Consider the following 13,062-nt stretch of genomic DNA (forward strand, 5'->3'; position numbering starts at 1 on the left):
CCTCCCTTGCTTGCAGGAGTTGCTGCAGTGGTCCTCCCGTGCACCCCCCTTCTGCCCTCACTGCCCATGGGGGTCCTCTTCACTGACCCCCTAACTCGGCATCCTAGGCACCACCACCCCACACCTTTCCACAGTGCAGCTCTACTCACGCCTGTGAAGCCTCCCACAGCCTGGGAAGGAAAACCCAGACTTGCCAGACCTTGCCTCAGCCAGGCCTTTGAAGCCCGCCAGCTTACCTAACCAGGCTAGTCTGCCCCCCTCACTCTGGGTGCTCTCCATGGGCCACTCACCATTTCCTGAGCAGGACCAGAGCTCTCCTGCCCCAAGGCTGGGCTTCAGCTGTTGTTTCAGCTTCGAACGTCCCTTCCCACTCTCCATCATCCACATTCACCTATCCTGCCTGCCCCAGTTAAAATCCTGTTTCTTCTAGGAAGTCCCTCATCCCACCCGCTTACCCCAGGGAGACTGAGCTTGTTCCTTCTCCTAGGAAGACCCTCAGCCCATGGAGTCCTGTGTGATGTTGTGAGCGGGGAGGACAGACTGAACTGTGTGGTGCTTCACACATAGACCTCAACATAGATTGGCATTTTGAAGCTGTTGGCGGGGACTGTGGACTGCTTTTCTTCCTCTCTAGCTCAACGGCAGCTAAAGCCACTGCACACAATGCAAGGACTGGCTCCTGTTTGGCCGTGACTGATTGCAGCCCCTGGTGAAATGAGAACCCTGTGGGTCGGAACAAAGTTTGGATTATTTATGTTGCAAGTAACCAAAATCTCAAGTGAAACCGGTTTAAACAATATATTTTTATTATTTATTTATTTGCTTATTTATTTATTTATATTTAATTCCTTTTTAGAGACAGGGTCTTCTTAGGTTGCCCAGGCTGGTCTTGAACTCCTGGCCTCAAAGATCTTCCCACTTCAGCCTCCTGAGTTGCAGGGATTATAGGTGTGAGCCACCATGCCTGGCTTACACAGTATAAAGGGAATGCATTGGCCCACACAGTGGAAAAAAATATCTAGGAGGAATAGGACTTCAGGTGAGGTTTGATCCAGCAGCTCAAATGTTGTCACCACAGGCCTGGATTCCTCTGGCCTTTCTCAAGGTCTCTTTCATTTTTATGCTCCACAAGATGGCTTATGCCAGGCTGACCTCCCTCCCCTGACCCCAGCAGCTCTGAACACCCCTCTCAATGCCATTTATATTGTTGCATCAATAGGCTCATTTCTATATACTGCAAGGTTCAGAGAAGAGAGAATATCTCTCAAGAGTTCTAACAGAAGTCTGGGGGTCCTGGCTCTCATAGTCTTGAACAGGGCCACATGTCCATTCCTGAGTCAATATTTGTGACCAGGGGGATGTGGTCAATCTCATCCAAACCTCACTTGAAGTGAGGGTGGGAGAAGGAGTGCTCTGCAAGGAGAATCTAGGTCTGGACCACCAAAAAGGTAGATGGGTTGGTGGGAAAAGCCAGATGCCTACTATGGTAGTGGGCAGGGGGAGGGCACACTGGCGAGGTGCAGCAAGAGGCAGGGGCAGTGCTGGCCAGGCAGGGGCTCCTCCCTAGCACGACTGGAGAAAGGACTCCTGTGAAGCGGTCACCTCCACGAGTCCCTCCTGTCCTGGCTTCCAACCACTCTGAAGTGGGGCTTTTGTCCGCAGACCTGGCCTCTGCTGCCTACCCTCTTCTGCCCCCACCTGATGGGGCTGCTTTCCTTCTGAAGCAGCTGCATTTTGGGTTTCTCTCCACAGGAAGAGTTGGGGCTCACAGGCACACCCTCTCCCTAACTCTTCTCCCCCAGTTCAAACTGGATCCAGGGATCCACACTCTGCTCTGAGAGGCCAGCGCGCAGCCACTGGAAAATGAGCCAGTGGGAGAGGGCAGCTCCATGTTTATTGATCAGCAGACTGTGTCTTTTTGTTTGAAACTTCTAAATAAGATTACAAAAAGAAAAAAAATAGAAGCATTGCGTATTAACTGCATTGGTTAACCAACATTGGAACCCAATACTCTTGTATTAGGCCCGCATTTACCTGAGTAAACTCAGTGGTTTTCTGTCCTAAGCATGCTCGCCTGCCACATCCCATGGAGGAAATAAACAGTGAAACACTTTCCTCATCTTCAAGGCAATTGTTTCAGGCATCCTCCAGGCATAATGAACGAGGGTGAGCGAGGGTGCAAGGTGGAAAGGTCCAGGCTGCAGCTGTGACTCCCGCGGGTGAACCACAGCTCCACAGCCCCAAATCCAAATGCAGCTCTTGCTGCATCACAACAAGTGTTCAAAAGAGAACCAGGTCCAGCCCTGGAGAAATGAAAGCCAAAAGCCAAATGAATGAATGACCCTCCCCCAGAAGAGCGACCCTGCCCCCAGGCCATCCAAGTGTGGTGAGTTGAAAAAAGAATTGACAGACGCTCCAGGGCTGGAGCAGGAGGCGGAAGCAGGTTGGAAGGCTGTTGTGCGCCACCCCTTCCTAGGAGCTGGGGAGATTCCCAAGTCTTAGTGCAGTGTTTCTCTACAAACGGGGTCAGGAGACCCTCACTGGCAGGCTGACAACTTGGAAGCAGACTGTGGGAGCAATAGGCTGGAGTTTTCATTTTCCCTTTAAACTCAAGACCAGAAGGTTTGTGTTATGCGATACCATATGCTGTGTAGAAAACAGGGCCTCAGCTTCTTAGATGTTGTAGTTCTAGAGTTTAGGTACTTCCACCCCTCTCTCCTATACAAAAACACTCTGGGGAAGAGGTTCTTTGAAAATTGGGGTGGTGCAGGAAGGGCAACAGTGACGGTGAGCAGGCCCCAGGGTCGGCCCTGCTGCCCTGCCGTGTGGGGTAGGGAGACAGCTGGTGGTGTGGACACATTCATAGAACTTTGTACTGGTCCTGGGAAGATACAAGTCCTCACTTGGTCGCCATCTCTCATATTTTCTAGTGTTTTCTCTTCCAGTCAACTTTTCTTGGTGAATGACTGCATGTGAGAGGATATTAAGAAAAGTGGCCACGTGATTTCCTTTTTTTTTTCTTTCTCTTCAAGAATATTACCAGGTGCCAGCAGGGAAAGGACTCCACTGCCTGACGCCTCTCCCACCTGAGAGCGCAGAGGTAGGGAGATCACAGTGCCTGAGAGGTTTTCCTCCACGGAGAAATCGGAGACCTCAACCTGCTGCCCTCTAAAGCAGCTTTCTGTATCCAGACAAAACTTACATATGTACACGTTGTTTTAAAACGACATACTCATGTGACATACATGTATATAAATTCATGTTTATATATGACAATTGAGCAGAGTTAAAGAACAAGATAATTCTGGATGGAAAAATCAGTTTGCCTGGGCATCTGTAAGCCTTTGGGCAAGTGAATTCCCTGTTCTCTTCCTCAGTTTACCCTTTGGTGACCTCCACTGTGGCTGCAGACTTCAGGTGGTCCTCACGCATTCACAGAACCATCTGTTTAGGTTACAGCACTTTGGGAGGCCGAGGTGGGTAGATCACGAGGTCAGGAGATCGAGACCATTATTGACCAACATGGTAAAACCCCATCTCTACTAAAATACAAAAATTAGCTGGGCGTGGTGGCAGGTGGCTGTAGTCCCAGCTACTTGGGAGGCTGAGGCAGGGGAATCGCTTGAACCTGGGAGGTGGAGGTTGCAGTGAACTGAGATCGTGCCACTGCACTCCAGCCTGGTGACAGAGTGAGAGTCCGTCTCAAAATAAAAATGAAAATAAAAACAATAAAGTAATAAATGGTTCTTTGCTATGCGTCTAATGAATTTAAGTGCTTGTTAAGACTAAAAACCACGTTATGCATTTCCTGCTCTTAAAACTAAATTATGTAGAAAGTAAGCTAGGGAGCGTGAGGGTAGGCATCTGGATATAAATGCTTCTCCCAAATCAAGATTTTGTCTTCAATCTGTGCCTTTGACCCTGTCACCAAAGGCAGGTGACAGAAAAAAAAATTATGTGGCTTTTGGAAGACTCAGTGGGACGGTTCTGATTTCATTCACTTCTGGTGCCAGCGGGACCCCATACCATGTGGCCATTGCTGTTTTGTGTCTCTTCCTGCATAAATAATGGTGGATGGCACCTATCTCCCCAAGCTGGTGCCCACAGAGGGGGAGGCACCTCCACCTGACGCAGGTGTCTGAGCAGCAGTCCAGAGAGGTTTACTCAGGGGATTTGGGGAGAGCACACTCTGGAGCAAAAGTACAGGTATGTGCCCGAATCCTGCCTCATGATGGGCGTTCATGATACGAACCACACAGCCTTTAAAGAAAAGGTTTTATATGAAAGGTTCCATTTTGTTTCTGTATAAAGGCTTTTATCCTGTAAGGAAAAAAAAAAAAACAAAAACCCTAGACATAATAAATGCCTGTTTTCTACAAAAACAATGTCTAACTCTGGGTGGACTGATCTCTTCTCAACAGCCCAGGGCAGGGCTGGTCCCTCATTCACCTGTGTCCACAGGGCCGAAGACACTGCACACACTAGGACAGGATTTGATTGAATTTAAATCCTGCCACCCACCAAGCAGATCTGGGGACATTTAATGTTTGAGGACCACACTAAACGATCACTGCAGAGAACCACCTCTTGTCTTTACTGTAGTTTAAGTATGATAAGTGGGTTTTGCTATTACTTATTGGAAAAACCAGTAAGAAAAGCTAATCTTCAAGCTTCAATGTGATTTGACATGCAAATGGGAAGTTTTGCCAGGGGTTAATAAAGGTTGTGAATTCCAAATTCCTAGCCGAATATGGCTTTGCTGGAAAGCCCCCTGGAGGGGAGGCTGGGAGGGCTGACCAGATGGTCATCGGGGCACTGGGACGGATGCACGCTGAGGCCTGGCTGCCTGCTCTGCTGGAGACTGCAGAATGGATGGGAGATCCACAGTGCATCCCCCTTCCAAACCCAGGAGGCATCTGTCACCTTCTCTTTGGTAGACAGTCTGGAGACAGCAGAAACCTTCTGCTCTGTTTTTTTGCCACTCTAAATATAGCAGAAAACAAAATAAAATAAATAAGATAATCTTTGCTGGAGTAAGATAATCTTTGCTGCCTCCAGGTGCCCTCTGAGGGGCAGACAGCTGCTCCAGAGTTGTTCATGAGGACAAAAAGCCCAGGCAGCCCGAAGACCCAGCTGCTCCAGGTGAACCTCGGCTCACTTCCTGTGGTTCCTGGGACTCACCAGGCCCACCCCTATGCGCATTTCTCCAGGCAGGTTCTGAGGACTCTTTGGACAATTTCTTTCTTCTCAACCCTTCAATCTCCTAATCCACCCCCCTATCCCCAATATTTTCATAGAAACTAATGGAATTTTGGAGGTGAAAGAAGTCATCTAGTTTCCAGTGTCCACCCTCCCCATTCTACAGATGGGGAAACCAAGGCACAGAGAAGGCAGTGCCTTGCCCAAGGTCATTTGGTGAGTCAGTGGCAGAGCAGGCCTGAGGCCCAGGTCCCCCAGTTCCTGCCCCGTTCTGCGACCCACCCCTCAGTCGGCCTTGGGCAGGGACTTCCTGTGCGAGGGGGGCACGAGGTGGCGGGGCAGGCTGCTGGGCAGCTCGTAGCCGTCGAGCTTGATCTTGATGAGGTGCTTGGCCAGTGCGAACTCCTCCTCGTCCAGCATGCCGTCGCAGTCGCAGTCGGCCAGCTTCCAGATCTTGCCCAGGACGCTGTTGGGCAGCTTGGAGGTCACCATCTCCTTCTTGGCGTTGACACCTGATATCTTGCCATTGATGGGCGACAGAGTGTAGAAGAGCTCGTCGTAGACGGGCTTGTCTCTGGCCACGACCCACTCCTCTTCGTCGGCGCCCTCCTTGGCACCCTCCCCGTAGCCCTGATTGAAGGGGCCCTCGGTGGTGCCATCGAAGGCGCCGCCCTGCACCAGCTGCGTGGGTGTGCTCATCTCCTCCTGGCTGATGAGGTTCATGAGGGGCGAGATCTTGTTGCTCAGCATGTTGTCCACTGCCTCGATCAGCTTGGGCTTCAGCGAGTGGAATTTGGTGAAGTCATAGTTCTCAAGCTGTTCCTGCAGAAGGACAAACCACAGGATGGGTTACACGCGGTCTCTTCAGGGGGAAACAGTTGGGGGCCGTTGGAGGGAGACTAATTCTGCCCCAGGCAGACATCCCACCCACTACTCAGGAGTGCACTCTTTGGGAGCTTCCCACATCCAAATGTACCACATATAGGAATGGTTGTTTTGGAACAAGAAACAAGTGTTTTTCCTATGGCAGCCAATCTCTGCTGGTGGCCTCATGAGCGACAGCAACCTCCGAAGACTCAGAAACCTTCTTTCACCTGCCTTTTTAAAAATGCTCTAGAGTTATTATTCTATTTCTCAAGGGATTTCACTACACACTTCAGCCGATCCTCACAGCAATCCTGGGAGGAAGGAGGGGCAGGCATTTAGAACCCCATTTTACAGAGAGCTGTGAGGGGCTGTCTGGCAGAGTCAAGGCAGAGCCCCTGCCTCCTGGCTCTTGACTAATGCTCTCTGTGCTGGAACACAGAGCTGTGACAGAAGGACTATATTTACATAAAACAACTAATTAAATACCTTGTTTTCGGAGCACCTAAAAAAATGTAGTTTAGGGCAGCTTCTCAGTGGCTCTAACATCTTATGAATGAGCTGAGGGGGCTACTCAACAGGAACCTTGTAGGACCAGCTCCACCAAGTACGGCCTGACCAGGAGCACCCATGCTACCCCAGGAAGGTATTGAGGCAGGGCCACGGAGACCTTGCATATACAACATAATCATCATGAATCCACTGTCATTTCAAAAATATGGACAAATAAGCAAAAGCTGGAACTTGTAAGAGCAGGGAGTAGGGCTGGGGAGCACGAGGGAATAAACGTAGCCAGTAAGCCTGAGTATCACTGGCCAGGTCAGGACATGTCTTAGCTCCACCTGTTGAGTGAGGCAGCCTGTCAGCAGTCAGAGCAGCAGAAGCACAGGCTCTAGAGGGGGCCTGGGAAACACTGTGACTGCCCAATCAGGCTGGGGCAGACTACAGGATGCCACACAGGCTCTGTGGATGGCACCGTAGAAACTGACCTTCCTACCTTGGTTCTCCTTGGTTACTCCATCCATCCATCCATCCATTCATCCATCCATCCAACCATCCACCTGTCCAACCAACCCTCCATCTAACCATCCATCCATTCAACCAACCCTCCATCCATCCATTCAGCCAACAATTCATCCATCCATCCACCTACCTGCCCAACTTTTATTTGTCATTTACTCGGCACCAGTCCCTGTTCTGGGGCTTGGGGATATAGAATAAATATGAAAAGCCATAATTCCTGCTTTAAATGAGCTTATGTTGTAATGGAGGAAGGACACTCCAATTGTTTAAAAAAGGACTTGACATAACACAGTGAAAAGGCTAACATGAAATTTATAAAGTCATTAGAAAGAAAAAAGCCAAGTCATTAAAAGGGAGAGGGGCCAGGCTCAGTGGCTCACGCCTGTAATCCCAGCACTTTGGGAGGCCAAGGTGGCAGGATTGCTTGAAGCCAGGAGTTCAAGACCAGCCTGGGCATGAGACCCATATATATACATATATATATATATATATATGTTAGGGAGAGGAAGGGAATAATCACATCAGATGGCTAAGTTTAAGGAAAACTACCGCCTGTATATGGAGAAGAGCTCAGTTGCCCAGGGGGACCCCTGGGGACCCTCACTGTCTAAGGAGAGAAAACACTTGTTTATTGCAAGAGACAAACTTTCTGTGGCCCTGAACTGTGAGAGTTACCTAGAGCTTTACATGACGGGCTTCAAAGATCTGATGAAAAATGTCTTCAACAGTAGTTTTACTAAATAAATGCAGAAATTTTCCAGGTATGGCAGCTTTTATATGTGAAGTATTTCTTTGGTACAGTTCTAGAGGGACCAAAAGAGAGGCCATGCAGGTGTGCAATTTTCTGGAGATGAGGCAGAGAGATTTGCAAGGAAAAGTCAGACTTCGCTGTTTTGGACAGAAGCAATGTGACAGGCTGCTAGATGAGAAAAAAAAACTTGGTGTTATCATAAATATCATGCTTTCTTGTAAAAAAAACTGAGAAAAAACTGGTAAGCAAAACTAAAAATTTAAAATAATTTATAATCTCATTATCTGGCAAAAACCTCTGCTAGCATATCTGGGCATGCATTTCTAGCCATTAACATACACACACACACACGCACACATGCACATACACACACACACACACACACACACTGAAACAATACCACACCATTAACAAATAATATGTCATATATTTCTGTGGTATTAATTTTTACATAACCTTTCTCTTAACAGCTACAGAATATTGAACTTAAACTGTAGAGCTGGGCCACTCTTCATTTACCCTGTCCGCTGTAGCTGGACACACAGGTGTTTCCAATAGAGAATCAAAATCATGGTCTCTAGGGTGGCAGGGCAGGAATTCTGGGCTGACATTTGGAAGGGGATTCCTGGGTGGTAGATGGTGGGGGAAGAGAGCTGAGAAATATCAGCTAAACGGGCTGACATTTCTCTAGGGAAGGGACTCTGACATTCTTCTCAGGTAGCAAAGTCAGCAGCCATCAAACCGTGCAAACCCAGCGTGTGGCCCCTGTTCAGCTCAGAGCAGCGGGTACTGCAGGCCGGGTCTCTCAAACGCAGTCACTAGCATGTCACCCCTGACATCAGCACCAAACAATGTGGCCTGCACTTCGGGCTCCTGCCACCAACATCTCAGTGGGCCAACGAGATGGAAAAGAGAACGCTAAGCAGGTGGAGGAGCAGGCATCCCCCACAAAAATCCCAGTGCTGCTGGGTCAACAAGTTTGGATTCCCTGGGTGCGTGAACACCTACCCCATTTCCTTAAGAATGAGCCTGCGCTCGGAGCACACACAGAGCCCCTGTGTCTGGCCCAGCAGACAAAGGAGGGTGATGCCTGCCCAAACTTCCCACCAGCCTGCAGGGGCCGTGGATTCCGACTGCAGAGCTCTGGAAAACTGGCAGGGGGAGTGGCCGCATATTTGCAGGGGTGGACATGAGGCAGCAGTTATTCCCGTCCTGGGAGGCAGGCAAGAAATAAACCCTCCGTTCTCATCCCGGTGGTCCCCCCCAGGCTTGACTGGGGACTGCGGGGGCACCAGTTAAACCATCATCATGTCACTCCTGACATCAGCACCAAACCGTCATCATCCCTGCCCTCTGCCAGGGTGAGTCCAAAACAGTTCTTATTAGGATGAATACACACTGGGGAACTTAAAGGTATTTGCCCATCAACAGTTGTATCCACTGAGCCAGGACCCTGGAATTGCTCCCTCTCAAGAGGCAAAGGTCAGTTCCCAGACCCGTCTCCGGTGGGGTTGTCCCTTGCTCATTAATTGCCAGCATTCACCAGAAGAGTTTTCAAATCCACCAGAGGGTCTGAGCAGATGGGGCTGACTCTGCTGCCCTCTGCTGTTGAAACGCTGCCAACTCATGAGCTGAGGGGTCCAAATTCTCCTTCCAGTCAGAGGAGCAGAGTCAGCAGTAACCGTGGCCCTTCAGGTGCTCATCTTGTCCTGCAGTATTAACACTGTGCTGTCGGTCACGGTCCCTCCCCAGAGCGTGCCAGGCACGCACAGGCACCCACACAGGTGGGTTGCAGGGCCTGTCCCAGCTCAGGGAAGGGCCTTCAAAATACACTCTCCTCTCACTGCTACAGCCAAGAGTCACTCTGACCGGCTGGCTCCATGAGAGAACAGGGAGAATAACAACCTAAAGCTGGCATCAGCGAGCTCTCTGCGTGACCCTGATATGTGCAAACATCACAGTGTGGTCACTTCTAAGCGTTATGTCCCCCCTCTGTCAAAGCCTATGTTACAGACGATGTTAGACTTTAACAGCCTCAGGGATGGGACAGGCCCTAACCCACACATGTGCCCCTCAAAGCTTCCGGTGACAGCAAGCTAGCTTGCAGTATCAGGTGTCACTAAGCATTCCTGACAGGCTCCAGGCTGCCTTGTTCCCTGGGGATTCTCCGAAGGAATGGGGTGGTATGACCAGGCCTCAGCTTACTTCCCAAGGAGGCCTCTTCCTGCAGCTTCCAGGGGTTGGCACGGGGAACCCCTGGTCTATAAGCCCTGTGGGAATCGAGGCTGGGTCAGGGCCTGAGAGCCTGCTGTGATATGGCCTTACACTAACTTACTAATTCACTTGGCATGTGTTAACTGAGCACTCATCACGTCCTAGATGCTGGGGATACGGCAGTGAACAGGGCATGGGTCACTGATCTCATGAAGCCGCAGACTTATGTGGGAGAGAGATACTAAATATCAGATGTCAGATAATTCAATTACATGGAAGCACAACAGTGCTCATATTGTAACAAGAAACATGTGTCCTGACAATGGGGTTGCTGTCAATTATTTTTACCTCCACTTGTTCATTTTTTCTGTTTTTTGAGACAGGGTTTCCTCTGTCACCCAGGCTGGAGTGCAGTGGTGTGATCATGGCTCACAGCAGCCTCGACCTCCCGGGCTTAAGCCATCCTCCCACCTCACCCTCGCAAGTGGCTGGGATCACAGGCATGAGCCAACCACACCTGGCTAATTTTAAAATATTTTAATGGATATAGGGTCCCACTATGTTGCCCAGGTTGTTCTCCAACCCCTGGACTCAAGCAATCCTCCCATTTCAGACTTCCAAAGTGCTGGGATTACAGGCGTAAGCCACCATGTCCAGCCTCATTTGTTCATTTTTTTGTGTTGATTTATTCCAGGGGCCTAGAACAGTGATAGCAGCAGGAGGCAGACAAATGCTGAGGCTCCAGTGAAACCCTATCTTCAAGCCAAAGGCAGTTTAAAGCCTGCAGGCCAAGCTACAAGTCAAATCCATGGACTGGATTGAGAACCTGTCTTTCTATTTGGCTGCTTTTCTTTGATTGATCCTCACCCTTCGCCTATTTTACATATACCTACCCTTCCCTAATTGTTTTTACACTGTCATGTCCACCTTTGACTGGTGCCTTTGTTTTAACCTTTTTTGCATACTCACAAATCAATCAGCATGCACTCCTCTATCCTGTGCCTGTAAAAACCCCAGACTCAGCCACACTGGGGAGATGACATGACTTTGGGAGAGACAACCCAATCTTCCCATCCCCTCTTCACTGAGAGTTGTTTTGTTGCTCAATAAAATCCTCCACCCTCATCACTCTTCAATTGTCAGCATGACCTTATTCTTCTTGGATGCGGGACAAGAGCTTGGGACCCACCAAACACAGGTACCCAGAAAGGCTGTAACACTGGCCCTCTGCCCTCACCGTTGCAGGGTAGCCGCGCCACTCAACAGAAGCAGTGGTGGGGTTGAGCTGGACCGGAGCCATGGGCCAGAGTGGGGCAAGAGGGTGACTGAGCTGCTAACATGACGCAGAACTAAAAGAGCTAATTAGCACACTGTAATACCCCCTCTGGGGCTTTGGGGTTGCGGGCATCCCTGCCTGGGCACTGCCACGTTCCCCTTGGGGTGACACACCTGGTCTGGCTGCAGACCATGCACAGAGCCTGCTCCTATGTCAGCACTTGGAGTGGCTGGCTGGATCCTGTACTTGCTTGCTCACCCACCTTCAGTGGTGCTAAGGTACTGGGCATAGACCTGACTCCAGGTGATTCTCAGCAAAGGCTTGGCCCTCCTTGTACCCTCCATCTCAGTAGGCCACGGCTGCTCCTGAGATCATGCTTTCCTTGTTGCCTTCCCCCAGCTCAGAGGACCCTGGGTGTCTTCCGACCTGGCCAGCCCAGGCTAGCTTTGTCATGAGTAGCTCTGGTCCCAGAGTCTGCTCCCTACGTTATCGGGCTCACAGGGGACCAGCAGGAGAGGCCTTGCAAGGGAGGCCTCCGTGGAGCCCCAGGGCTCAAGAGCAGCGTCTCCCTGCGGCGAGGCACTGTAGCAACTTCAGGAAGCCAGCGAGGCATAGAGGCCCCCACTGGGCCACAGCTCAGGCTCTGTATTTCTTTATAACTTTCATTTAGGTCAAGAAACCAAGTTCCCTTCTGAAATATCTGAAGGGTACAAGGAAACAGCTGTCTTACTGCTTGGTCACGGGATAGAGGGCATAACCATGGGCGTGAATGGGGAAGTTGCCCAGGGAAACTGCTCCTGGAGGCCACAACAGCCCTCCAATACCACCTAGTGACCAGAAAAACCCAATTCAGCTTGTGAGCACATGAATGCCCATTTCACTGCTGGAAGAGAAAAGACATTTCTCTGTGGTGTGTGTGTGTGTGCATATTTTTTTGAGACAGGGTCTTACACTGTTGTCCTGGCTGGAGTGCAGTGGTGTGATCTTGGCTCACTGCAACCTTCACCTTCAGGGCTCAAGTAATCCTCCCACCTCAGCCTCCCGGGTAGCTGGAACTACAGACATGCACCACCACGCCTGGCTAATTTTTTTGGATTTTCTGCAGAGACGGGGTTTCACTACGTTGCCCAGGCTGGTCTCCGACTCCTAAACTCAAATTATCTGCCCGCCTTGGCCTCCCAAAGTGTAGGGATTACAGGTGTGAGCCACTGCGCCCAGCCTGTATGTGTATGTGTATATATATTTATTTATTTTTTGAGATGGGGTCTGCCTGTGTCACCCAGGCTGGAGTACAGCGGCGCAATCTCGGTTCACTGCAACCTCTGCCTGCCGGGTTCAACAAATTCTCCTGCCTCAGCCTCTGAAGTAGCTGGGATTATAGCCACCACACCCGGCTAATTTCTGTATTTTTAGTAGAGACGGGGTTTTGCCATGTTGGCCAGGCTGGTCTTGAACTCCTGATCTCAGGTGATCTGCCTGCGTTGGCCTCCCAAAGTGCTGAGATTACAGGCATGAGCCATCACACCCAGCCCTCTGAATATATTTTAAAATAAATACAGCTAAACTGTATTGGGTCAGATCAAATGTATTAGACTCATTCACTCTGAATCCAGGCATAAAGAGCTGTCATCAAAACAGCAAGAAAAACCCACCTCTGAGTTAATGTGTAATTTATATAAAGCTTACATTAAAAAATCCCTTAGGATCAAAGTTCCCCTCTTGCCACCTGCTGGCC

At 49.9% G+C, this 13,062-nt stretch overlaps 1 protein-coding gene across 1 annotated transcript in view; it reads right to left on the bottom strand.

Annotated features, from left to right (window-relative positions):
* Positions 1-3,242: 3,242 nt before the first annotated feature.
* The window catches only part of EHD4 (EH domain containing 4), a 75,689-nt gene continuing 65,869 nt past the window's right edge, over positions 3,243-13,062 (bottom strand). The window contains exon 6 of the mRNA XM_002825340.6: positions 3,243-6,021. Within this exon, the coding sequence (XP_002825386.2) occupies positions 5,485-6,021 (537 nt within the window). The 3' untranslated portion in view covers positions 3,243-5,484. The remainder of the gene's footprint in view (positions 6,022-13,062) is intronic.

Source organism: Pongo abelii, chromosome 16 (assembly GCF_028885655.2).
Source record: "Pongo abelii isolate AG06213 chromosome 16, NHGRI_mPonAbe1-v2.0_pri, whole genome shotgun sequence".
NCBI classification, from domain to species: domain Eukaryota; kingdom Metazoa; phylum Chordata; class Mammalia; order Primates; family Hominidae; genus Pongo; species Pongo abelii.